The 27250-nt window shown below is 52.0% G+C and overlaps 1 protein-coding gene across 1 annotated transcript in view; it reads right to left on the bottom strand.

The window, feature by feature from the left end:
- The window catches only part of zanl (zonadhesin, like), a 113095-nt gene that overhangs the window by 40366 nt on the left and 45479 nt on the right, over positions 1 to 27250 (bottom strand). The window contains exons 27-34 of the mRNA XM_072459746.1: positions 24509 to 24653; positions 23780 to 24024; positions 15977 to 16151; positions 14535 to 14643; positions 13972 to 14066; positions 13714 to 13890; positions 12845 to 13053; positions 12623 to 12767 (exon numbers count right to left, since the gene is read on the bottom strand). Of these exons, the coding sequence (XP_072315847.1) occupies positions 12623 to 12767; positions 12845 to 13053; positions 13714 to 13890; positions 13972 to 14066; positions 14535 to 14643; positions 15977 to 16151; positions 23780 to 24024; positions 24509 to 24653 (1300 nt within the window). The remainder of the gene's footprint in view (positions 1 to 12622; positions 12768 to 12844; positions 13054 to 13713; positions 13891 to 13971; positions 14067 to 14534; positions 14644 to 15976; positions 16152 to 23779; positions 24025 to 24508; positions 24654 to 27250) is intronic.

The raw sequence follows: 27250 nt of genomic DNA, 5'->3' as shown, positions 1-27250 counted from the left end.
TAGCGTGTTGTGACATGTTGAATGTGCGCAGGTGCAGCACAGGTGTGGTGTGCAGTGCAGTAGCGTGTTGTGACAGGGTGAATGTGCGCAGGTGCAGCACAGGTGTGGTGTGCAGTGCAGTAGAGTGTTGTGACAGGGTGAATGTGCGCAGGTGAAGCACAGGTGTGGTGTGCAGTGCAGTAGCGTGTTGTGACAGGGTGAATGTGCGCAGGTGCAGCACAGGTATGGTGTGCAGTGCAGTAGCGTGTTGTGACAGGGTGAATGTGCGCAGGTGCAGCATAGGTGTGGTGTGCAGTGCAGTAGCGTGTTGTGACAGGGTGAATATGCGCAGGTGCAGCACAGGTGTGGTGTGCAGTGCAGTAGCGTGTTGTGACAGGGTGAATGTGCGCAGGTGCAGCACAGGTGTGGTGTGCAGTGCAGTAGAGTGTTGTGACAGGGTGAATGTGCGCAGGTGAAGCACAGGTGTGGTGTGCAGTGCAGTAGCGTGTTGTGACAGGGTGAATGTGCGCAGGTGCAGCACAGGTATGGTGTGCAGTGCAGTAGCGTGTTGTGACAGGGTGAATGTGCGCAGGTGCAGCATAGGTGTGGTGTGCAGTGCAGTAGCGTGTTGTGACAGGGTGAATATGCGCAGGTGCAGCACAGGTGTGGTGTGCAGTGCAGTAGCGTGTTGTGACAGGGTGAATGTGCGCAGGTGCAGCACAGTCGTGTGGTGTGTAGTGCAGTAACGTGTTGTGACAGGGTGAATGTGCGCAGGTGCAGTATAGGTGTGGTGTACAGTGCAGTAGCGTGTTGTGACAGGGTGAATGTGCGCAGGTGCAGCACAGTCGTGTGGTGTGCAGTGCAGTAGCGTGTTGTGACAGGGTGAATGTGCGCAGGTGCAGCAAAGGTGTGGTGTGCAGTGCAGTAGCGTGTTGTGACAGGGTGAATGTGCGCAGGTGCAGCACAGGTGTGGTGTGCAGTGCAGTAGCGTGTTGTGACAGGGTGAATGTGCGCAGGTGCAGCATAGGTGTGGTGTGCAGTGCAGTAGCGTGTTGTGACAGGGTGAATGTGCGCAGGTGCAGCACAGTCGTGTGGTGTGCAGTGCAGTAGCGTGTTGTGACAGGGTGAATGTGCGCAGGTGCAGCACAGTCGTGTGGTGTGCAGTGCAGTAGCGTGTTGTGACAGGGTGAATGTGCGCAGGTGCAGCACAATCGTGTGGTGTGCAGTGCAGTAGCGTGTTGTGACAGGGTGAATGTGCGCAGGTGCAGCATAGGTGTGGTGTGCAGTGCAGTAGCGTGTTGTGACAGGGTGAATGTGCGCAGGTGCAGCACAGGTGTGGTGTGTAGTGCAGTAGCGTGTAGTGACAGGGTGAATGTGCGCAGGTGCAGCACAGTCGTGTGGTGTGCAGTGCAGTAGCGTGTTGTGACAGGGTGAATGTGCGCAGGTGCAGCACAGGTGTGGTGTGCAGTGCAGTAGCGTGTTGTGACAGGGTGAATGTGCGCAGGTGCAGCACAGGTGTGGTGTGCAGTGCAGTAGCGTGTTGTGACAGGGTGAATGTGCGCAGGTGCAGCACAGGTGTGGTGTGCAGTGCAGTAGCGTGTTGTGACAGGGTGAATGTGCGCAGGTGCAGCACAGTCGTGTGGTGTGCAGTGCAGTAGCGTGTTGTGACAGGGTGAATGTGCGCAGGTGCAGCATAGGTGTGGTGTGCAGTGCAGTAGCGTGTTGTGACATGGTGAATGTGCGCAGGTGCAGCACAGGTGTGGTGTGCAGTGCAGTAGCGTGTTGTGACAGGGTGAATGTGCGCAGGTGCAGCACAGGTGTGGTGTGCAGTGCAGTAGCGTGTTGTGACAGGGTGAATGTGTGCAGGTGCAGCACAGGTGTGGTGTGCAGTGCAGTAGCGTGTTGTGACAGGGTGAATGTGCGCAGGTGCAGCACAGGTGTGGTGTGCAGTGCAGTAGCGTGTTGTGACAGGGTGAATGTGCGCAGGTGCAGCACAGTCGTGTGGTGTGCAGTGCAGTAGCGTGTTGTGACAGGGTGAATGTGCGCAGGTGCAGCATAGGTGTGGTGTGCAGTGCAGTAGCGTGTTGTGACAGGGTGAATGTGCGCAGGTGCAGCATAGGTGTGGTGTGCAGTGCAGTAGCGTGTTGTGACAGGGTGAATGTGCGCAGGTGCAGCACAGGTGTGGTGTGCAGTGCAGTAGCGTGTTGTGACAGGGTGAATGTGCGCAGGTGCAGCACAGTCGTGTGGTGTGTAGTGCAGTAACGTGTTGTGACAGGGTGAATGTGCGCAGGTGCAGTATAGGTGTGGTGTGCAGTGCAGTAGCGTGTTGTGACAGGGTGAATGTGCGCAGGTGCAGCACAGTCGTGTGGTGTGCAGTGCAGTAGCGTGTTGTGACAGGGTGAATGTGCGCAGGTGCAGCAAAGGTGTGGTGTGCAGTGCAGTAGCGTGTTGTGACAGGGTGAATGTGCGCAGGTGCAGCACAGGTGTGGTGTGCAATGCAGTAGCGTGTTGTGACAGGGTGAATGTGCGCAGGTGCAGCATAGGTGTGGTGTGCAGTGCAGTAGCGTGTTGTGACAGGGTGAATGTGCGCAGGTGCAGCATAGGTGTGGTGTGCAGTGCAGTAGCGTGTTGTGACAGGGTGAATGTGCGCAGGTGCAGCAGAGTCGTGTGGTGTGCAGTGCAGTAGCGTGTTGTGACAGGGTGAATGTGCGCAGGTGCAGCACAATCGTGTGGTGTGCAGTGCAGTAGCGTGTTGTGACAGGGTGAATGTGCGCAGGTGCAGCATAGGTGTGGTGTGCAGTGCAGTAGCGTGTTTGTGACAGGGTGAATGTGCGCAGGTGCAGCATAGGTGTGGTGTGCAGTGCAGTAGCGTGTTGTGACAGGGTGAATGTGCGCAGGTGCAGCATAGGTGTGGTGTGCAGTGCAGTAGCGTGTTGTGACAGGGTGAATGTGAGCAGGTGCAGCATAGGTGTGGTGTGCAGTGCAGTAGCGTGTTGTGACAGGGTGAATGTGCGCAGGTGCAGCATAGGTGTGGTGTGCAGTGCAGTAGCGTGTTGTGACAGGGTGAATGTGCGCAGGTGCAGCATAGGTGTGGTGTGCAGTGCAGTAGCGTGTTGTGACAGGGTGAATGTGCGCAGGTGCAGCATAGGTGTGGTGTGCAGTGCAGTAGCGTGTTGTGACAGGGTGAATGTGCGCAGGTGCAGCATAGGTGTGGTGTGCAGTGCAGTAGCGATTTGTGACAGGGTGAATGTGCGCAGGTGCAGCACAGTCGTGTGGTGTGCAGTGCAGTAGCGTGTTGTGACAGGGTGAATGTGCGCAGGTGCAGCATAGGTGTGGTGTGCAGTGCAGTAGCGTGTTGTGACAGGGTGAATGTGCGCAGGTGCAGCATAGGTGTGGTGTGCAGTGCAGTAGCGTGTTGTGACAGGGTGAATGTGCGCAGGTGCAGCATAGGTGTGGTGTGCAGTGCAGTAGCGTGTTGTGACAGGGTGAATGTGCGCAGGTGCAGCATAGGTGTGGTGTGCAGTGCAGTAGCGTGTTGTGACAGGGTGAATGTGCGCAGGTGCAGCACAGTCGTGTGGTGTGCAGTGCAGTAGCGTGTTGTGACAGGGTGAATGTGCGCAGGTGCAGCACAGGTGTGGTGTGCAGTGCAGTAGCGTGTTGTGACAAGGTGAATGTGCGCAGGTGCAGCACAGTCGTGTGGTGTGCAGTGCAGTAGCGTGTTGTGACAGGGTGAATGTGCGCAGGTGCAGCATAGGTGTGGTGTGCAGTGCAGTAGCGTGTTGTGACAGGGTGAATGTGCGCAGGTGCAGCACAGTCGTGTGGTGTGCAGTGCAGTAGCGTGTTGTGACAGGGTGAATGTGCGCAGGTGCAGCATAGGTGTGGTGTGCAGTGCAGTAGCGTGTTGTGACAGGGTGAATGTGCGCAGGTGCAGCACAGTCGTGTGGTGTGCAGTGCAGTAGCGTGTTGTGACAGGGTGAATGTGCGCAGGTGCAGCACAGGTGTGGTGTGCAGTGCAGTAGCGTGTTGTGACAGGGTGAATGTGCGCAGGTGCAGCATAGGTGTGGTGTGCAGTGCAGTAGCGTGTTGTGACAGGGTGAATGTGCGCAGGTGCAGCATAGGTGTGGTGTGCAGTGCAGTAGCGTGTTGTGACAGGGTGAATGTGCGCAGGTGCAGCACAGTCGTGTGGTGTGCAGTGCAGTAGCGTGTTGTGACAGGGTGAATGTGCGCAGGTGCAGCATAGGTGTGGTGTGCAGTGCAGTAGCGTGTTGTGACAGGGTGAATGTGCGCAGGTGCAGCATAGGTGTGGTGTGCAGTGCAGTAGCGTGTTGTGACAGGGTGAATGTGCGCAGGTGCAGCATAGGTGTAGTGTGCAGTGCAGTAGCGTGTTGTGACAGGGTGAATGTGCGCAGGTGCAGCATAGGTGTGGTGTGCAGTAGCGTGTTGTGACAGGGTGAATGTGCGCAGGTGCAGCACAGTCGTGTGGTGTGCAGTGCAGTAGCGTGTTGTGACAGGGTGAATGTGCGCAGGTGCAGTATAGGTGTGGTGTGCAGTGCAGTAGCGTGTTGTGACAGGGTGAATGTGCGCAGGTGCAGCATAGGTGTGGTGTGCAGTGCAGTAGCGTGTTGTGACAGGGTGAATGTGCGCAGGTGCAGCATAGGTGTGGTGTGCAGTGCAGTAGCGTGTTGTGACAGGGTGAATGTGCGCAGGTGCAGCATAGGTGTGGTGTGCAGAGCAGTAGCGTGTTGTGACAGGGTGAATGTGCGCAGGTGCAGCACAGTCGTGTGGTGTGCAGTGCAGTAGCGTGTTGTGACAGGGTGAATGTGCGCAGGTGCAGCATAGGTGTGGTGTGCAGTGCAGTAGCGTGTTGTGACAGGGTGAATGTGCGCAGGTGCAGCATAGGTGTGGTGTGCAGTGCAGTAGCGTGTTGTGACAGGGTGAATGTGCGCAGGTGCAGCACAGGTGTGGTGTGCAGTGCAGTAGCGTGTTGTGACAGGGTGAATGTGCGCAGGTGCAGCATAGGTGTGGTGTACAGTGCAGTAGCGTGTTGTGACAGGGTGAATGTGCGCATGTGCAGCATAGGTGTGGTGTGCAGTGCAGTAGCGTGTTGTGACAGGGTGAATGTGCGCAGGTGCAGCATAGGTGTGGTGTGCAGTGCAGTAGCGTGTTGTGACAGGGTGAATGTGCGCAGGTGCAGCATAGGTGTGGTGTGCAGTGCAGTAGCGTGTTGTGACAGGGTGAATGTGCGCAGGTGCAGCATAGGTGTGGTGTGCAGTGCAGTAGCGTGTTGTGACAGGGTGAATGTGCGCAGGTGCAGCATAGGTGTGGTGTGCAGTGCAGTAGCGTGTTGTGACAGGGTGAATGTGCGCAGGTGCAGCATAGGTGTGGTGTGCAGTGCAGTAGCGTGTTGTGACAGGGTGAATGTGCGCAGGTGCAGCATAGGTGTGGTGTGCAGTGCAGTAGCGTGTTGTGACAGGGTGAATGTGCGCAGGTGCAGCACAGTCGTGTGGTGTGCAGTGCAGTAGCGTGTTGTGACAGGGTGAATGTGCGCAGGTGCAGCATAGGTGTGGTGTGCAGTGCAGTAGCGTGTTGTGACAGGGTGAATGTGCGCAGGTGCAGCATAGGTGTGGTGTGCAGTGCAGTAGCGTGTTGTGACAGGGTGAATGTGCGCAGGTGCAGCATAGGTGTGGTGTGCAGTGCAGTAGCGTGTTGTGACAGGGTGAATGTGCGCAGGTGCAGCACAGTCGTGTGGTGTGCAGTGCAGTAGCGTGTTGTGACAGGGTGAATGTGCGCAGGTGCAGCACAGGTGTGGTGTGCAGTGCAGTAGCGTGTTGTGACAAGGTGAATGTGCGCAGGTGCAGCAGAGTCGTGTGGTGTGCAGTGCAGTAGCGTGTTGTGACAGGGTGAATGTGCGCAGGTGCAGCACAATCGTGTGGTGTGCAGTGCAGTAGCGTGTTGTGACAGGGTGAATGTGCGCAGGTGCAGCACAGTCGTGTGGTGTGCAGTGCAGTAGCGTGTTGTGACAGGGTGAATGTGCGCAGGTGCAGCATAGGTGTAGTGTGCAGTGCAGTAGCGTGTTGTGACAGGGTGAATGTGCGCAGGTGCAGCATAGGTGTGGTGTGCAGTAGCGTGTTGTGACAGGGTGAATGTGCGCAGGTGCAGCACAGTCGTGTGGTGTGCAGTGCAGTAGCGTGTTGTGACAGGGTGAATGTGCGCAGGTGCAGCATAGGTGTGGTGTGCAGTGCAGTAGCGTGTTGTGACAGGGTGAATGTGCGCAGGTGCAGCATAGGTGTGGTGTGCAGTGCAGTAGCGTGTTGTGACAGGGTGAATGTGCGCAGGTGCAGCATAGGTGTGGTGTGCAGTGCAGTAGCGTGTTGTGACAGGGCTAATGTGCGCAGGTGCAGCATAGGTGTGGTGTGCAGTGCAGTAGCGTGTTGTGACAGGGTGAATGTGCGCAGGTGCAGCATAGGTGTGGTGTGCAGTGCAGTAGCGTGTTGTGACAGGGTGAATGTGCGCAGGTGCAGCATAGGTGTGGTGTGCAGTGCAGTAGCGTGTTGTGACAGGGTGAATGTGCGCAGGTGCAGCATAGGTGTGGTGTGCAGTGCAGTAGCGTGTTGTGACAGGGTGAATGTGCGCAGGTGAAGCACAGTCGTGTGGTGTGCAGTGCAGTAGCGTGTTGTGACAGGGTGAATGTGCGCAGGTGCAGCACAGGTGTGGTGTGCAGTGCAGTAGCGTGTTGTGACAAGGTGAATGTGCGCAGGTGCAGCATAGGTGTGGTGTGCAGTGCAGTAGCGTGTTGTGACAGGGTGAATGTGCGCAGGTGCAGCATAGGTGTGGTGTGCAGTGCAGTAGCGTGTTGTGACAGGGTGAATGTGCGCAGGTGCAGCATAGGTGTGGTGTGCAGTGCAGTAGCGTGTTGTGACAGGGTGAATGTGCGCAGATGCAGCATAGGTGTGGTGTGCAGAGCAGGAGCGTGTTGTGACAGGGTGAATGTGCGCAGGTGCAGCACAGTCGTGTGGTGTGCAGTGCAGTAGCGTGTTGTGACAGGGTGAATGTGCGCAGGTGCAGCATAGGTGTGGTGTGCAGTGCAGTAGCGTGTTGTGACAGGGTGAATGTGCGCAGGTGCAGCATAGGTGTGGTGTGCAGTGCAGTAGCGTGTTGTGACAGGGTGAATGTGCGCAGGTGCAGTATAGGTGTGGTGTGCAGTGCAGTAGCGTGTTGTGACAGGGTGAATGTGCGCAGGTGCAGCACAGGTGTGGTGTGCAGTGCAGTAGCGTGTTGTGACAGGGTGAATGTGCGCAGGTGCAGCATAGGTGTGGTGTACAGTGCAGTAGCGTGTTGTGACAGGGTGAATGTGCGCAGGTGCAGCATAGGTGTGGTGTGCAGTGCAGTAGCGTGTTGTGACAGGGTGAATGTGCGCAGGTGCAGCATAGGTGTGGTGTGCAGTGCAGTAGCGTGTTGTGACAGGGTGAATGTGCGCAGGTGCAGCATAGGTGTGGTGTGCAGTGCAGTAGCGTGTTGTGACAGGGTGAATGTGCGCAGGTGCAGCATAGGTGTGGTGTGCAGTGCAGTAGCGTGTTGTGACAGGGTGAATGTGCGCAGGTGCAGCATAGGTGTGGTGTGCAGTGCAGTAGCGTGTTGTGACAGGGTGAATGTGCGCAGGTGCAGCATAGGTGTGGTGTGCAGTGCAGTAGCGTGTTGTGACAGGGTGAATGTGCGCAGGTGCAGCATAGGTGTGGTGTGCAGTGCAGTAGCGTGTTGTGACAGGGTGAATGTGCGCAGGTGCAGCACAGTCGTGTGGTGTGCAGTGCAGTAGCGTGTTGTGACAGGGTGAATGTGCGCAGGTGCAGCATAGGTGTGGTGTGCAGTGCGGTAGCGTGTTGTGACAAGGTGAATGTGCGCAGGTGCAGCAGAGTCGTGTGGTGTGCAGTGCAGTAGCGTGTTGTGACAGGGTGAATGTGCGCAGGTGCAGCACAGTCGTGTGGTGTGCAGTGCAGTAGCGTGTTGTGACAGGGTGAATGTGCGCAGGTGCAGCATAGGTGTGGTGTGCAGTGCGGTAGCGTGTTGTGACAGGGTGAATGTGCGCAGGTGCAGCACAGTCGTGTGGTGTGCAGTGCAGTAGCGTGTTGTGACAGGGTGAATGTGCGCAGGTGCAGCACAGGTGTGGTGTGCAGTGCAGTAGCGTGTTGTGACAAGGTGAATGTGCGCAGGTGCAGCAGAGTCGTGTGGTGTGCAGTGCAGTAGCGTGTTGTGACAGGGTGAATGTGCGCAGGTGCAGCACAATCGTGTGGTGTGCAGTGCAGTAGCGTGTTGTGACAGGGTGAATGTGCGCAGGTGCAGCATAGGTGTGGTGTGCAGTGCAGTAGCGTGTTGTGACAGGGTGAATGTGCGCAGGTGCAGCACAGTCGTGTGGTGTGCAGTGCAGTAGCGTGTTGTGACAGGGTGAATGTGCGCAGGTGCAGCACAGGTGTGGTGTGCAGTGCAGTAGCGTGTTGTGACAAGGTGAATGTGCGCAGGTGCAGCAGAGTCGTGTGGTGTGCAGTGCAGTAGCGTGTTGTGACAGGGTGAATGTGCGCAGGTGCAGCACAATCGTGTGGTGTGCAGTGCAGTAGCGTGTTGTGACAGGGTGAATGTGCGCAGGTGCAGCACAGTCGTGTGGTGTGCAGTGCAGTAGCGTGTTGTGACAGGGTGAATGTGCGCAGGTGCAGCATAGGTGTAGTGTGCAGTGCAGTAGCGTGTTGTGACAGGGTGAATGTGCGCAGGTGCAGCATAGGTGTGGTGTGCAGTAGCGTGTTGTGACAGGGTGAATGTGCGCAGGTGCAGCACAGTCGTGTGGTGTGCAGTGCAGTAGCGTGTTGTGACAGGGTGAATGTGCGCAGGTGCAGCATAGGTGTGGTGTGCAGTGCAGTAGCGTGTTGTGACAGGGTGAATGTGCGCAGGTGCAGCATAGGTGTGGTGTGCAGTGCAGTAGCGTGTTGTGACAGGGTGAATGTGCGCAGGTGCAGCATAGGTGTGGTGTGCAGTGCAGTAGCGTGTTGTGACAGGGCTAATGTGCGCAGGTGCAGCATAGGTGTGGTGTGCAGTGCAGTAGCGTGTTGTGACAGGGTGAATGTGCGCAGGTGCAGCATAGGTGTGGTGTGCAGTGCAGTAGCGTGTTGTGACAGGGTGAATGTGCGCAGGTGCAGCATAGGTGTGGTGTGCAGTGCAGTAGCGTGTTGTGACAGGGTGAATGTGCGCAGGTGCAGCATAGGTGTGGTGTGCAGTGCAGTAGCGTGTTGTGACAGGGTGAATGTGCGCAGGTGAAGCACAGTCGTGTGGTGTGCAGTGCAGTAGCGTGTTGTGACAGGGTGAATGTGCGCAGGTGCAGCACAGTCGTGTGGTGTGCAGTGCAGTAGCGTGTTGTGACAAGGTGAATGTGCGCAGGTGCAGCATAGGTGTGGTGTGCAGTGCAGTAGCGTGTTGTGACAGGGTGAATGTGCGCAGGTGCAGCATAGGTGTGGTGTGCAGTGCAGTAGCGTGTTGTGACAGGGTGAATGTGCGCAGGTGCAGCATAGGTGTGGTGTGCAGTGCAGTAGCGTGTTGTGACAGGGTGAATGTGCGCAGATGCAGCATAGGTGTGGTGTGCAGAGCAGTAGCGTGTTGTGACAGGGTGAATGTGCGCAGGTGCAGCATAGGTGTGGTGTGCAGTGCAGTAGCGTGTTGTGACAGGGTGAATGTGCGCAGGTGCAGCATAGGTGTGGTGTGCAGTGCAGTAGCGTGTTGTGACAGGGTGAATGTGCGCAGGTGCAGTATAGGTGTGGTGTGCAGTGCAGTAGCGTGTTGTGACAGGGTGAATGTGCGCAGGTGCAGCACAGGTGTGGTGTGCAGTGCAGTAGCGTGTTGTGACAGGGTGAATGTGCGCAGGTGCAGCATAGGTGTGGTGTACAGTGCAGTAGCGTGTTGTGACAGGGTGAATGTGCGCAGGTGCAGCACAGTCGTGTGGTGTGCAGTGCAGTAGCGTGTTGTGACAGGGTGAATGTGCGCAGGTGCAGCATAGGTGTGGTGTGCAGTGCAGTAGCGTGTTGTGACAGGGTGAATGTGCGCAGGTGCAGCATAGGTGTGGTGTGCAGTGCAGTAGCGTGTTGTGACAGGGTGAATGTGCGCAGGTGCAGTATAGGTGTGGTGTGCAGTGCAGTAGCGTGTTGTGACAGGGTGAATGTGCGCAGGTGCAGCATAGGTGTGGTGTGCAGTGCAGTAGCGTGTTGTGACAGGGTGAATGTGCGCAGGTGCAGCATAGGTGTGGTGTGCAGTGCAGTAGCGTGTTGTGACAGGGTGAATGTGCGCAGGTGCAGCATAGGTGTGGTGTGCAGTGCAGTAGCGTGTTGTGACAGGGTGAATGTGCGCAGGTGCAGCATAGGTGTGGTGTGCAGTGCAGTAGCGTGTTGTGACAGGGTGAATGTGCGCAGGTGCAGCATAGGTGTGGTGTGCAGTGCAGTAGCGTGTTGTGACAGGGTGAATGTGCGCAGGTGCAGCATAGGTGTGGTGTGCAGTGCAGTAGCGTGTTGTGACAGGGTGAATGTGCGCAGGTGCAGCATAGGTGTGGTGTGCAGTGCAGTAGCGTGTTGTGACAGGGTGAATGTGCGCAGGTGCAGCATAGGTGTGGTGTGCAGTGCAGTAGCGTGTTGTGACAGGGTGAATGTGCGCAGGTGCAGCATAGGTGTGGTGTGCAGTGCAGTAGCGTGTTGTGACAGGGTGAATGTGCGCAGGTGCAGCATAGGTGTGGTGTGCAGTGCAGTAGCGTGTTGTGACAGGGTGAATGTGCGCAGGTGCAGCATAGGTGTGGTGTGCAGTGCAGTAGCGTGTTGTGACAGGGTGAATGTGCGCAGGTGCAGCATAGGTGTGGTGTGCAGTGCAGTAGCGTGTTGTGACAGGGTGAATGTGCGCAGGTGCAGCATAGGTGTGGTGTGCAGTGCAGTAGCGTGTTGTGACAGGGTGAATGTGCGCAGGTGCAGCATAGGTGTGGTGTGCAGTGCAGTAGCGTGTTGTGACAGGGTGAATGTGCGCAGGTGCAGCACAGTCGTGTGGTGTGCAGTGCAGTAGCGTGTTGTGACAGGGTGAATGTGCGCAGGTGCAGCATAGGTGTGGTGTGCAGTGCAGTAGCGTGTTGTGACAGGGTGAATGTGCGCAGGTGCAGCATAGGTGTGGTGTGCAGTGCAGTAGCGTGTTGTGACAGGGTGAATGTGCGCAGGTGCAGTATAGGTGTGGTGTGCAGTGCAGTAGCGTGTTGTGACAGGGTGAATGTGCGCAGGTGCAGCACAGGTGTGGTGTGCAGTGCAGTAGCGTGTTGTGACAGGGTGAATGTGCGCAGGTGCAGCATAGGTGTGGTGTACAGTGCAGTAGCGTGTTGTGACAGGGTGAATGTGCGCAGGTGCAGCATAGGTGTGGTGTGCAGTGCAGTAGCGTGTTGTGACAGGGTGAATGTGCGCAGGTGCAGCATAGGTGTGGTGTGCAGTGCAGTAGCGTGTTGTGACAGGGCTAATGTGCGCAGGTGCAGCATAGGTGTGGTGTGCAGTGCAGTAGCGTGTTGTGACAGGGTGAATGTGCGCAGGTGCAGCATAGGTGTGGTGTGCAGTGCAGTAGCGTGTTGTGACAGGGTGAATGTGCGCAGGTGCAGCATAGGTGTGGTGTGCAGTGCAGTAGCGTGTTGTGACAGGGTGAATGTGCGCAGGTGCAGCATAGGTGTGGTGTGCAGTGCAGTAGCGTGTTGTGACAGGGTGAATGTGCGCAGGTGCAGCATAGGTGTGGTGTGCAGTGCAGTAGCGTGTTGTGACAGGGTGAATGTGCGCAGGTGCAGCATAGGTGTGGTGTGCAGTGCAGTAGCGTGTTGTGACAGGGTGAATGTGCGCAGGTGCAGCATAGGTGTGGTGTGCAGTGCAGTAGCGTGTTGTGACAGGGTGAATGTGCGCAGGTGCAGCATAGGTGTGGTGTGCAGTGCAGTAGCGTGTTGTGACAGGGTGAATGTGCGCAGGTGCAGCATAGGTGTGGTGTGCAGTGCAGTAGCGTGTTGTGACAGGGTGAATGTGCGCAGGTGCAGCATAGGTGTGGTGTGCAGTGCAGTAGCGTGTTGTGACAGGGTGAATGTGCGCAGGTGCAGCATAGGTGTGGTGTGCAGTGCAGTAGCGTGTTGTGACAGGGTGAATGTGCGCAGGTGCAGCATAGGTGTGGTGTGCAGTGCAGTAGCGTGTTGTGACAGGGTGAATGTGCGCAGGTGCAGCATAGGTGTGGTGTGCAGTGCAGTAGCGTGTTGTGACAGGGTGAATGTGCGCAGGTGCAGCATAGGTGTGGTGTGCAGTGCAGTAGCGTGTTGTGACAGGGTGAATGTGCGCAGGTGCAGCATAGGTGTGGTGTGCAGTGCAGTAGCGTGTTGTGACAGGGTGAATGTGCGCAGGTGCAGCATAAGTGTGGTGTGCAGTGCAGTAGCGTGTTGTGACAGGGTGAATGTGCGCAGGTGCAGCATAGGTGTGGTGTGCAGTGCAGTAGCGTGTTGTGACAGGGTGAATGTGCGCAGGTGCAGCATAGGTGTGGTGTGCAGTGCAGTAGCGTGTTGTGACAGGGTGAATGTGCGCAGGTGCAGTATAGGTGTGGTGTGCAGTGCAGTAGCGCCCACCTGTGGAGTGACAGTCCAGCACGCCCTCCTGCAGCCCACACTCCTGCGCCGGGCTGCACTGCCACGGCTCACACGTCACGTTGTTGTTACTGGCGCACGTGCAGCGCTCTGAGCAGTCCAGCTCACTGAACCAGCTGCCTCCCACCTGCAGAGGGCAGTGTCCACGTGGATTAGTCTTAGCGCTGGATTTGAGGAAAGTGTGATATTCAGAGAGTCTCGTACCGGTCTGTACTTCCCGTCCTCGTCTGCGCAGCCACACTCACTGAGGGCCACACATTTGTCACCACTGAGCACCAGCCCAGGGGCGCACACACAACCCTCCACACAGGGCAGATCACAGGGGCCCCCGTGGCCTGCAGGCTCCTGACAGCTGGGCTGGGCACAGGCCGAGGTGCAGGGGCTGTACTCACTGCCAGGAGGGCACTTCAGAGCTGTGGGCAGAGGACAACACTCTGGATTATGCTCTTTGTCTAAACCCTCTTGTGCAAACACGATTCCTTTTAGGGACCTAAATACAATCGATACAAACGTTGTCTGTGTTTCTCGTCCTGTGAAACATTAACTTTTATATTTAATCTCTTGTTTTCCCGTTAACTCAGAGCTCCTCAGGTAAACCTAGTGTGATGTTCATGTCAGTGATCGAGACAATATTGCTTCTAAATGTCTCATTTTAGGTCCAGATTTGAACTAAAAGAATAATATTTATTTTCCACAGACCATTTTCCAATTAAAACACAAAACAAACAACAATAAATCCATGGCAACAGAAGCAGCCTGAAGGCTCTTTGGGGAAGTTTGGACGCTTTTGATGAAAGGTTAAATTTAAGTATAAGAAATATGATTTGAACGTATCAAGCTACAATACACGCACTTAACGCTCAAGACAAACCCAAGAAGCAACTCTAAACACATGAATGTGTTTATCAGTCTGATATTTCAGTAAAAACAAGTCAATTAATAATCATGACATTGTTTATCCTGCATGACACAAAAAACCCAGAGGTCGTGGGTCATTGTGACAGACGTCCCGAGGTGGAATCCCGTCCTGATCAAAGTTCAGCTCATGGTTAGGCCGGCACACTCAGACTCACGGCAGAAGGTGCTGCTCCTCCAGGCGATGGCCACTCCGGCTGCAGCACACATGTCAGCGTAGCTCTCTATGGACTGGCACAGCGCCACCGTCTGGCCCCCAGTGGCACACATGTCGTACACACAGTTCTCAAAGAACGGCCCAGGAAGAACCACCGAATGACACGGCTTAAAAATACCTGAAAAACCAAAGACTTCGCAGTGAGTGCCTCTGATTCCGCCCCTCCCTCATAGCTCCTCCCCTTTGCCATGTGTATTACCGTTAGGGTCAGTGATCATGCCGCAGCTGGTGGGCTTCTTGGCCTCCTCCTCCACCTTGGGCTCACAGTCCTCCTGACCTCCCCCGTTTGTGCAGCTGAAAGAACACAGTGGTCACTGGAGTGATACAGGAGCTAAAGAATAGATACAAAATATAAAATCAAAGTAGCACACAGTTTGGAGGTACCTGTTTAAAAGTGTACTTGAAGAGTGAAAAGTATTCACACAGTTTTTGGAAGAATTAAGCTCATTTCTGGTCAATATTGAGTTTTATGTGTATATTTAGTTTACTCAAAGCTGGGAAAACCATAAAAATGCTAAACATGACTTCTAAAATCATGTGAAAAGTACTGTCTACTTTTCAGCCCAGTTAAAAAATGCTGTGCAGTAAAAAGTACAGATCCTGCTCTCAAATGTAGTGGCATAAAAGGAAAAAGTATCCACTGTAAAAAGTACAGAACAGATAGCTAAAAATGTTACCTACGAATAGTACTTTAAATGTGGTTCTTTGTTACTCTCCAACACAGCGCCCTCTGGCTGTGGGTGTGAGGAGCATCAGACTTACTCAGGCCGAGGGTCCGGCACCTGCCAGCTGTCCCCCAGCTCGTTGGTGTTGGCCGCCGGAATGTTGTCTGACTTCAGGTTGTCATCTTTGGGGTTTCCATTGAAGTTACCTGTGATGAGACAACAGGAAGAATGATGGAGCCCTAACCATAACCATAACCATAACTCTAACCTTCACCCACTTAACCATGTGGAAATCCTAGAAGAAAAAACTGTTCCTTGGATTTAAAAATCTCAGACTTGTTCCCAGTGCATGTTGGACTCCTCAGGACTGCCCTTTGTCACCGGTTCTGTTCATTGTTTTTACGGATTGAATTTCTAGGAGCAGGGTGTCCGGTTTGGGGACCACAGGATCTCATCTCTGCTGTTTGCAGACGATGTTGTCCTGACGGCTCCATCAAACCTGGACCTGCAGCTGCACTGGGACGAGAGGGAAGCGGCTGGGATGAGAATCAGCTCCAAATCCGAGGCCATGGTTCTCACCTGGAAAAAGGTGTCCTGCCCTCTCCAGGTGGGTGGGGTGTTCTTGCCCCAAGTGGAGGAGTTCAAGTATCTCGGGGTCTTGTTCACGAGTGAGGGAAGGATGGAGCGTGAGATCGACAGTTGGATCGGTGCAGCGGCTGCAGTGATGCAGTCTCTGCATCGGACCGTTGTGGTGAAGAGGGAGCTGAGCCGAAAGGCAAAGCTCTCTATTTACCGGTCGGTCTACGTTCCTACCCTCACCTATGGTCATGAGCTTTGGGTAGTGACCGAAAGAACAAGATCGCGGATACAAGCGGTCGAAATGAGTTTCCTCCGCCGTGTGGCTGGGCGCTCCCTTAGAGATAAGGTGAGGAGCTCGGCCACACGGGGGGAGCTCGGAGTAGAGCCGCTGCTCCTCCACGTCGAGAGGAGCCAGCTGAGGTGGCTCGGGCATCTGTTCCAGATGCCTCCTGGGCGCCTCCCTCGGGAGGTGTTTCAGGCATGTCCCACCGGGAAGAGGCCCCGGGGAAGACCCAGGACACGCTGGAGAGACTATGTCTCTCGGCTGGCCTGGGAACGCCTCGGGATCCCCCCGGAGGAGTTAGAGGAAGTGTCTGGGAAGAGGGAAGTCTGTGAGTCCCTGCTTGGATGGTTCCCCCGCGACCCGGCCCCGGATAAGCAAAAGAAGAAGATGGATGGATTTAAAGAAAGAAAAAAAGATGACTAGAGGTTTCTCTGCAGCAGTGAGTCAAAGCCCTGACAGTAGACACAGCACCTGCCAAAACTCCTGCCTCAGGCTCTGACTCCTCTTGTCTGTGATGTGCACACAAAACTATGTTTGAACCCCATTTGAACCCCGTTCCAACCCCATTTCAATAAACCCTGTTCAAACCCCATTTAAACCCCATTTAAACCCAGTTTAAACCCCACACATGTGCGTAGGCTTGTGCTGTGTCCTGTGTGTCCAGCTGCAGGACTCACCACACATGCCACACAGCAGGCCGTTGTAGGAGGTTGGCACGGTAACATCAGCGTGGTGGTTACCATCAAAGCGCACTCTTAGGCCAAAGGTCGTCTCTAACACCACAAACTTGCCACTCAGGTAAATGTGCACTCCGCCCACAGTGAGGGGCGGGACAGCAGCACGCCCATTCACCTGAAGAGTACAGACACTGTCACTGGAGAACACGAGGACCTTTTTTAATGTGTATTATGATTATATATGAAAATATATTATATATTATTTGGATTTTTAAAGATATATATATATAGTATATATACTTCAGGCTCACATGCACTTCAGGCTCACGTGCACTTCAGCCTCACGTGCACTTCAGGTTCACGTGCACTTCAGGCTCACATGCACTTCAGCCTCACATGCACTTCAGGCTCACATGCACTTCAGGCTCACATGCACTTCAGGTTCACGTGCACTTCAGGCTCACGTACAGCCTCACATGCACTTCAGGCTCACATGCACTTCAGGCTCACATGCACTTCAGGCTCACATGCACTTCAGCCTCACATGCACTTCAGGCTCACATGCACTTCAGGCTCACCTGCACTTCAGGCTCACATGCACTTCAGGCTCACGTGCACTTCAGGCTCACATGCACTTCAGCCTCACATGCACTTCAGGCTCACATGCACTTCAGCCTCACGTACACTTCAGACTCACATGAACTTCAGGCTCACATGCACTTCAGGCTCACGTGCACTTCAGGCTCACGTGCACTTCAGCCTCACGTGCACTTCAGGCTCACATGCACTTCAGCCTCAAGTACACTTCAGACTCACATGCACTTCAGGCTCACGTGCACTTCAGGCTCACATGCACTTCAGCCTCACATGCACTTCAGGTTCACGTACACTTCAGGTTCACGTGCACTTCAGGCTCACATGCACTTCAGCCTCACATGCACTTCAGCCTCACGTACACTTCAGGCTCACGTGCACTTCAGGCTCACCTGCACTTCAGGCTCACGTGCACTTCAGGCTCACCTGCACTTCAGGCTCACATGCACTTCAGGCTCACGTGCACTTCAGGCTCACCTGCACTTCAGGCTCACATGCACTTCAGGCTCACGTGCACTTCAGGCTCACGTACACTTCAGCCTCACGTGCACTTCAGGCTCACATGCACTTCAGCCTCACGTACACTTCAGACTCACATGCACTTCAGGCTCACATGCACTTCAGCCTCACGTACACTTCAGACTCACATGCACTTCAGGCTCACGTGCACTTCAGGCTCACATGCACTTCAGGCTCACGTGCACTTCAGCCTCACGTGCACTTCAGGCTCACATGCACTTCAGCCTCACGTGCACTTCAGGCTCACATGCACTTCAGGCTCACATGCACTTCAGGCTCACGTGCACTTCAGGCTCACATGCACTTCAGGTTCACGTGCACTTCAGGATCACATGCACTTCAGCCTCACATGCACTTCAGGTTCACGTGCACTTCAGGCTCACATGCACTTCAGCCTCACATGCACTTCAGGCTCACATGCACTTCAGGCTCACATGCACTTCAGGCTCACCTGCACTTCAGGCTCACATGCACTTCAGGCTCACGTGCACTTCAGGCTCACGTACACTTCAGACTCACATGCATTTCAGGCTCACATGCACTTCAGCCTCACGTACACTTCAGACTCACATGCACTTCAGGCTCACATGCACTTCAGGCTCACGTGCACTTCAGGCTCACGTGCACTTCAGGCTCACGTGCACTTCAGCCTCACGTGCACTTCAGGCTCAAATGCACTTCAGCCTCACGTACACTTCAGACTCACATGCACTTCAGGCTCACATGCACTTCAGCCTCACGTACACTTCAGACTCACGTGCACTTCAGGCTCACGTGCACTTCAGGCTCACGTGCACTTCAGGCTCACATGCACTTCAGGTTCACGTGCACTTCAGGCTCACATGCACTTCAGCCTCACATGCACTTCAGGTTCACGTACACTTCAGGTTCACGTGCACTTCAGGCTCACATGCACTTCAGCCTCACATGCACTTCAGCCTCACATGCACTTCAGGCTCACGTGCACTTCAGGCTCACCTGCACTTCAGGCTCACCTGCACTTCAGGCTCACCTGCACTTCAGGCTCACGTGCACTTCAGGCTCACGTGCACTTCAGGCTCACCTGCACTTCAGGCTCACGTGCACTTCAGCCTCACGTGCACTTCAGGCTCACATGCACTTCAGGCTCACATGCACTTCAGAATCACGTGCACTTCAGGCTCACATGCACTTCAGGTTCACGTGCACTTCAGGCGCACATGCACTTCAGCCTCACATGCACTTCAGGTTCACGTACACTTCAGGTTCACATGCACTTCAGCCTCACGTACACTTCAGACTCACATACACTTCAGGCTCACATGCACTTCAGCCTCACGTACACTTCAGACTCACATGCACTTCAGGCTCACATGCACTTCAGGCTCACGTGCACTTCAGGCTCACATGCACTTCAGCCTCACATGCACTTCAGGTTCACGTACACTTCAGGTTCACGTGCACTTCAGGCTCACATGCACTTCAGCCTCACATGCACTTCAGGCTCACACGCACTTCAGGCTCACATGCACTTCAGGCTCACCTGCACTTCAGGCTCACGTACACTTCAGGTTCACGTGCAATTCAGGCTCACATGCACTTCAACCTCACATGCACTTCAGGCTGACGTGCACTTCAGGCTCACATGCACTTCAGGCTCAAATGCACTTCGGGCTCACATGCACTTCAGCCTCACGTTCACTTCAGGCTCACATGCACTTCAGCCTTACGTACACTTCAGGCTCACATGCACTTCAGGCTCACATGCACTTCAGGCTCACATGCACTTCAGGCTCATGTGCACTTCAGGCTCACCTGCACTTCAGGCTCATATGCACTTCAGGCTCACATGCACTTCTGGCTCATATGCACTTCAGGCTCACATGCACTTCAGGCTCACCTGCACTTCAGGCTCACATGCACTTCTGGCTCACGTGCACTTCAGGCTCACGTGCAATTCAGCCTCACATGCACTTCAGGCTCACATGCACTTCAGCCTCACGTACACTTCAGACTCACATGCACTTCAGGCTCACATGCACTTCAGGCTCACATGCACTTCAGCCTCACGTACACTTCAGACTCACATGAACTTCAGGCTCACATGCACTTCAGGCTCACGTGCACTTCAGGCTCACGTGCACTTCAGGCTCACGTGCACTTCAGCCTCACGTGCACTTCAGGCTCACATGCACTTCAGCCTCAAGTACACTTCAGACTCACATGCATTTCAGGCTCACATGCACTTCAGCCTCACGTACACTTCAGACTCACATGCACTTCAGGCTCACGTGCACTTCAGGCTCACATGCACTTCTGCCTCACATGCACTTCAGGTTCACGTACACTTCAGGTTCACGTGCACTTCAGGCTCACGTGCACTTCAGCCTCACATGCACTTCAGCCTCACGTACACTTCAGGCTCACGTGCACTTCAGGCTCACCTGCACTTCAGGCTCACGTGCACTTCAGGCTCACCTGCACTTCAGGCTCACATGCACTTCAGGCTCACGTGCACTTCAGGCTCACCTGCACTTCAGGCTCACATGCACTTCAGGCTCACGTGCACTTCAGGCTCACGTACACTTCAGCCTCACGTGCACTTCAGGCTCACATGCACTTCAGCCTCACGTACACTTCAGACTCACATGCACTTCAGGCTCACATGCACTTCAGCCTCACGTACACTTCAGACTCACATGCACTTCAGGCTCACATGCACTTCAGGCTCACGTGCACTTCAGGCTCACATGCACTTCAGGCTCACGTACACTTCAGCCTCATGTGCACTTCAGGCTCACATGTACTTCAGCCTCACGTGCACTTCAGGCTCACATGCACTTCAGGCTCACATGCACTTCAGGCTCACGTGCACTTCAGGCTCACATGCACTTCAGGTTCACGTGCACTTCAGGCTCACATGCACTTCAGCCTCACATGCACTTCAGGTTCACGTGCACTTCAGGCTCACATGCACTTCAGCCTCACATAAATTTCAGGCTCACATGCACTTCAGGCTCACATGCACTTCAGGCTCATCTGCACTTCAGGCTCACGTGCACTTCAGGCTCACGTGCACTTCAGGCTCACGTACACCTCAGACTCACATGCACTTCAGGCTCACATGCACTTCAGCCTCACGTACACTTCAGACTCACATGCACTTCAGGCTCACATGCACTTCAGGCTCACGTGCACTTCAGGCTCACGTGCACTTCAGGCTCACGTGCACTTCAGGCTCACGTGCACTTCAGCCTCACGTGCACTTCAGGCTCAAATGCACTTCAGCCTCACGTACACTTCAGACTCACATGCACTTCAGGCTCACATGCACTTCAGCCTCACGTACACTTCAGACTCACATGCACTTCAGGCTCACGTGCACTTCAGGCTCACGTGCACTTCAGGCTCACATGCACTTCAGGTTCACGTGCACTTCAGGCTCACATGCACTTCAGCCTCACATGCACTTCAGGTTCACGTACACTTCAGGTTCACGTGCACTTCAGGCTCACATGCACTTCAGCCTCACATGCACTTCAGCCTCACATGCACTTCAGGCTCACGTGCACTTCAGGCTCACCTGCACTTCAGGCTCACCTGCACTTCAGGCTCACCTGCACTTCAGGCTCACGTGCATTTCAGGCTCACGTGCACTTCAGCCTCACGTGCACTTCAGGCTCACATGCACTTCAGCCTCACGTACACTTCAGACTCACATGCACTTCAGGCTCACATGCACTTCAGCCTCACGTACACTTCAGACTCACATGCACTTCAGGCTCACATGCACTTCAGGCTCACGTGCACTTCAGGCTCACATGCACTTCAGCCTCACATGCACTTCAGGTTCACGTACACTTCAGGTTCACGTGCACTTCAGGCTCACATGCACTTCAGCCTCAAATGCACTTCAGGCTCACATGCACTTCAGGCTCACATGCACTTCAGGCTCACCTGCACTTCAGGCTCACGTACACTTCAGGTTCACGTGCACTTCAGGCTCACATACACTTCAGCCTCACATGCACTTCAGGCTGACGTGCACTTCAGGCTCACATGCACTTCGGGCTCACATGCACTTCGGGCTCACGTGCACTTCAGCCTCAAGTTCACTTCAGGCTCACGTGCACTTCAGCCTCACGTACACTTCAGGCTCACATGCACTTCAGGCTCACATGCACTTCAGGCTCACATGCACTTCAGGCTCACGTGCACTTCAGGCTCACATGCACTTCAGGCTCATATGCACTTCAGGCTCACATGCACTTCTGGCTCATATGCACTTCAGGCTCACATGCACTTCTGGCTCACCTGCACTTCAGGCTCACCTGCACTTCAGGCTCACATGCACTTCAGGCTCACATGCACTTCAGGCTCACGTGCACTTCAGGCTCACGTGCACTTCAGGCTAACATGCACTTCAGGCTCACATGCACTTCAGCCTCACGTACACTTCAGGCTCACATGCACTTCAGGCTCACATGCACTTCAGCCTCTCGTACACTTCAGGCTCACATGCACTTCAGGCTCACGTGCACTTCAGCCTCACGTACACTTCAGGCTCACATGCACTTCAGGCTCACATGCACTTCAGGCTCACGTGCACTTCAGGCTCACATGCACTTCAGGTTCACGTGCACTTCAGGCGCACATGCACTTCAGCCTCACATGCACTTCAGGTTCACGTACACTTCAGGTTCACATGCACTTCAGCCTCACGTACACTTCAGACTCACATGCACTTCAGGCTCACATGCACTTCAGCCTCACGTACACTTCAGACTCACATGCACTTCAGGCTCACACGCACTTCAGGCTCACGTGCACTTCAGGCTCACATGCACTTCAGCCTCACATGCACTTCAGGTTCACGTACACTTCAGGTTCACGTGCACTTCAGGCTCACATGCACTTCAGCCTCACATGCACTTCAGGCTCACATGCACTTCAGGCTCACGTGCACTTCAGGCTCACCTGCACTTCAGGCTCACGTACACTTCAGGTTCACGTGCAATTCAGGCTCACATGCACTTCAGCCTCACATGCACTTCAGGCTGACGTGCACTTCAGGCTCACATGCACTTCAGGCTCACATGCACTTCGGGCTCACATGCACTTCAGCCTCACGTTCACTTCAGGCTCACATGCACTTCAGCCTTACGTACACTTCAGGCTCACATGCACTTCAGGCTCACATGCACTTCAGGCTCATGTGCACTTCAGGCTCACATGCACTTCTGGCTCATATGCACTTCAGGCTCACATGCACTTCAGGCTCACCTGCACTTCAGGCTCACCTGCACTTCAGGCTCACGTGCACTTCAGGCTCACGTGCACTTCAGGCTCACGTGCACTTCAGGCTCACGTGCACTTCAGGCTCACATGCACTTCAGCCTCACGTACACTTCAGGCTCACATGCACTTCAGGCTCACATGCACTTCAGCCTCACGTACACTTCAGGCTCACATGCACTTCAGGCTCACCTGCACTTCAGCCTCACGTACACTTCAGGCTCACATGCACTTCATGCTCACATGCACTTCGGGTTCACGTGCACTTCAGGCTCACATGCACTTCGGGCTCACATGCACTTCAGCCTCACGTGCACTTCAGGCTCACGTGCACTTCAGGCTCACATGCACTTCAGGCTCACATGCACTTCAGGCTCACGTGCACTTCAGGCTCACATGCACTTCAGGCTCATATGCACTTCAGGCTCACATGCACTTCAGCCTCACATGCACTTCAGGCTGACGTGCACTTCAGGCTCACATGCACTTCAGGCTCACATGCACTTCGGGCTCACATGCACTTCAGCCTCACGTTCACTTCAGTCTCACATGCACTTCAGCCTTACGTACACTTCAGGCTCACATGCACTTCAGGCTCACATGCACTTCAGGCTCACATGCACTTCAGGCTCATGTGCACTTCAGGCTCACATGCACTTCAGGCTCATATGCACTTCAGGCTCACATGCACTTCTGGCTCATATGCACTTCAGGCTCACATGCACTTCTGGCTCACCTGCACTTCAGGCTCACCTGCACTTCAGGCTCACATGCACTTCAGGCTCACGTGCACTTCAGGCTCACGTGCACTTCAGGCTCACGTGCACTTCAGGCTCACATGCACTTCAGGCTCACATGCACTTCAGCCTCACGTACACTTCAGGCTCACATGCACTTCAGGCTCACATGCACTTCAGCCTCACGTACACTTCAGGCTCACATGCACTTCAGGCTCACGTGCACTTCAGCCTCACGTACACTTCAGGCTCACATGCACTTCATGCTCACATGCACTTCGGGTTCACGTGCACTTCAGGCTCACATGCACTTCGGGCTCACATGCACTTCAGCCTCACGTGCACTTCAGGCTCACGTGCACTTCAGGCTCACGTGCACTTCAGGCTCACGTGCACTTCAGGCTCACGTGCACTTCAGGCTCACGTGCACTTCAGGCTCACATGCACTTCAGGCTCATATGCACTTCAGGCTCACATGCACTTCTGGCTCATATGCACTTCAGGCTCACATGCACTTCTGGCTCACCTGCACTTCAGTCTCACCTGCACTTCAGGCTCACATGCACTTCAGGCTCACATGCACTTCAGGCTCACGTGCACTTCAGGCTCACGTGCACTTCAGGCTCACATGCACTTCAGCCTCACGTACACTTCAGGCTCACATGCACTTCAGGCTCACCTGCACAGCGCGGCTCTTGCCCAGCACCACAGTGACGTTGTGGACGCTGATGCCCACGGCTCGTACGTAGGATACTTTGCGGTTGCTGCCGCGGTGCTCGTTCTGAGTGTGCACGCTGAAGGACGGGAGGCCGGTAGCATTGCACGACTCGCTCAGGGTGTAAGAGCAGGCGCCCATGTAGTTGTGGGTGCGCTTGTCAAATGTGGTGTAGTGGGGGTCACCCGATACCGAGCAGATGCCATTTCCTTCAAAAGAAATATGAAAACAAATATGAATGCAAGACAAAATGCCTGAAAGAAGGATGGATACAAAGTCAAATAGATGCATCACAATTCTAAGCCAACAAAACCTTTTCCTAAACAAAGAGGTTACTTACTGCGCAGCAACCAACAAAATAAAAAACAGACATAATAAACAGAACTTTTATTCATGTCAGAGTGGATAAAATGGAGAAAGTTGTCATAGAATCAACAATTCAAAACATAATTTTCTGGCCTTTTAAGTGCATTGGATTTCTGTCTTTTGGAACAGACTAAACCGTTTTCAACCGCCTCAACTGAGCACCTGTTTTAATTCAGCGATGGCATATCGTCCAGTTTGTCCTCTGCATCAGATTTGTAACATAAATGGCAGGTCAATCAGGCTAAACAGCCGTTTTACAGCACGTATTCTGCATTTGCCTTGTGATTGGAGAAAGTGAAGGTGAGAGTACAGAGTGGGAGAGAGTACCTAGAGGTCTGCACTGGTACTCTCCATTGTGCAGCTGGCAGCTCTCCGTGGTGGGTTTACAACTGGTGTTGTGACACTGGATCAGTCCTCCGCTCAGGCACTGGCAGCTCTGCGAGCAGCCAGCGAGCAGCCATTCATCTCCAGCCTGAGGCATACGGAAGACCAGTGTGAGGAGGGTGAGGAGAGTGAGGAGGGTGAGGAGAGTGAGGAGAGTGAGGAGAGTGAGGAGAGTGAGGAGAGTGAGGAGAGTGAGGAGAGTGAGGAGAGGAGTGAGGAGAGTGAGGAGAGTGAGGAGTGTAGGATTAGAGATAGATGAGGATGTAGTCGTTATATATTATCTATGATATATGATATTATGATATATCTTAGTATCTGAGTAGAGTATTGATTATGAGGATAGTATATGTATGAGAGTGAGTAGAGGAGTGTGAGGAGTGTGAGGCGAGTGAGGTGAGTGATAGAGGATGAGAGGAGGGAGTGATGAGAGAGTAGGAGGGTGAGTAGATAGTTATTCGATATTCGTTAGTCTATAGATAGAGTAGAGGTGAGTGAGAGATCTATTTATTAGATATATTCTTGATCTTAGATTATATTATATATATGATTAGAGATATAGTTATTCTATATGATTATGTATTGAGATAGTGAGAGTATAGTGAGTTAGAGTGAGAGTATGAGTAGTATGATAAGTTATGATATTCTATATCTTCTTATATATTATTCTTATCTATCTTAGTTATCTAGTATGATATATATATTATTATATGATCTATATATAGCTTTATATTCTTATAGATATATCTTCTATCTATTATATTCTATATCTATCTATTTATCTTCTATATCCTCTATATCTTCTTTATCTTATTTATCTTATATATATTATCTATCTTCTATATCTTCTATATATTCTATATCTTCTATATCTTATTTATCTTATCTATATTATCTTTATCTTATATATCTTCTATATCTTCTATTTCTATATTCTCTATATCTTCTTTATCTTATATATCTCTCTATATCTTCTTTATCTTCTTTATCTTCTCTATCTATCTCTATCTATATCTATCTATCTTCTCTATCTTCTTTATCTTATATATCTCTATATATCTTCTATATCTTCTCTATCTTATTATATTATCTATCTTATCTATCTTATTATCTTCAATTCTTATCTTATATATCTTCTATCTTCTATATCTTATCTATCTTCTATCTTCTCTATCTTCTATATCTTCTCTATCTTCTTTATCTTCTCTATCTTCTATATCTTCTATATTCTATATCTCTATCTATATCTTATATCTCTCTATCTTCTCTATCTTCTTATCTATCTCTATCTTCTTATCTTCTATATCTTCTCTATATTCTCTATCTTCTCTATCTTCTCTATCTTCTCTATCTTCTTATCTTCTATATCTTCTATATCTTCTCTATCTTCTTTATCTTCTTTATCTCTATATCTTCTATATCTTCTCTATCTTCTCTATCTTCTCTATCTTCTATATCTTATCTATCTTCTCTATCTTCTCTATCTTCTTTATCTTCTCTATCTTCTATATCTTCTTTATCTTCTATCTCTTCTTCTATCTTCTCTATCTTCTTTATCTTCTATATCTTCTTATCTTCTCTATCTTCTCTATCTCTAATCTTCTATATCTTCTCTATCTTCTCTATCTTCTATATCTTCTCTATCTTCTCTATCTTCTTTATCTTCTCTATCTTCTATATCTCTCTATCTTCTCTATCTTCTTTATCTTCTCTATCTTCTTATCTTCTTTATCTTCTATATCTTCTATCTTATATCTTCTCTATCTTCTCTATCTTCTATATCTTCTATCTTCTTATCTTCTCTATCTTCTATCTTCTCTATATCTTCTATATCTTCTCTATCTTCTACTCTCTATCTTCTATATCTTCTTTATCTTCTCTATCTTCTAATCTTCTCTATCTTCTCTATCTTCTTATCTATCTTCTCTATCTCTTTATCTTCTATATCTTCTCTATCTTCTCTTATCTTCTCTATCTTCTATATCTTCTAATATCTTCTAATCTATCTCTATATCTTCTCTATCTTCTCTATCTAAATCTCTATCTTCTCTATCTTCTATATCTATCTTCTCTATCTTCTCCTATCTATCTATATATCTTCTCTATCTTCTCTTATCTTCTCTATCTTCTCTATCATTCTTTATCTTCTATATCTTCTATATCTTCTATATCTTCTCTATCTTCTCTTTCTTCTATATCTTCTCTATCTTCTCTATCTTCTATATCTTCTCTATCTACTCTATCTTCTCTATATTCTTTATCTTCTATATCTTCTATATCTTCTATATCTTCTATATCTTCTCTATCTTCTCTATCTTCTCTTCTTCCATATCTTCTCTTCTTCTATCTTCTCTATCTTCTATATCTTCTCTATCTTCTCTATCTTCTATATCTTCTATATCTTCTCTATCTTCTATATCTTCTCTATCTTCTCTATCTTCTATATCTTCTATATCTTCTCTACTATCTTCTATATCTTCTATATCTTCTCTATCTTCTTATCTTCTATCTTCTATATCTTCTCTATCTTCTCTATCTTCTTTATCTTCTCTATCTTCTCTATCTTCTCTATCTTCTCTATCTTCTTAATCTCTATATCTACTCAATCTTCTCTATCTTCTCTATCTTCTAATCTCTATCTTCTATATCTTCTCTATCTTCTCTATCTTCTATATCTTCTCTATCTTC

This window comes from Eucyclogobius newberryi, unplaced genomic scaffold (genome assembly GCF_026437365.1).
Source record: "Eucyclogobius newberryi isolate DKJ021-1_F unplaced genomic scaffold, fEucNew1.0.hap1 SCAF_27, whole genome shotgun sequence".
In the NCBI taxonomy this organism is placed as follows: domain Eukaryota; kingdom Metazoa; phylum Chordata; class Actinopteri; order Gobiiformes; family Gobiidae; genus Eucyclogobius; species Eucyclogobius newberryi.
The sequence above is the reverse complement of the archived record's forward strand: the minus strand, read 5'-3'. Positions and strand labels throughout refer to the sequence as shown.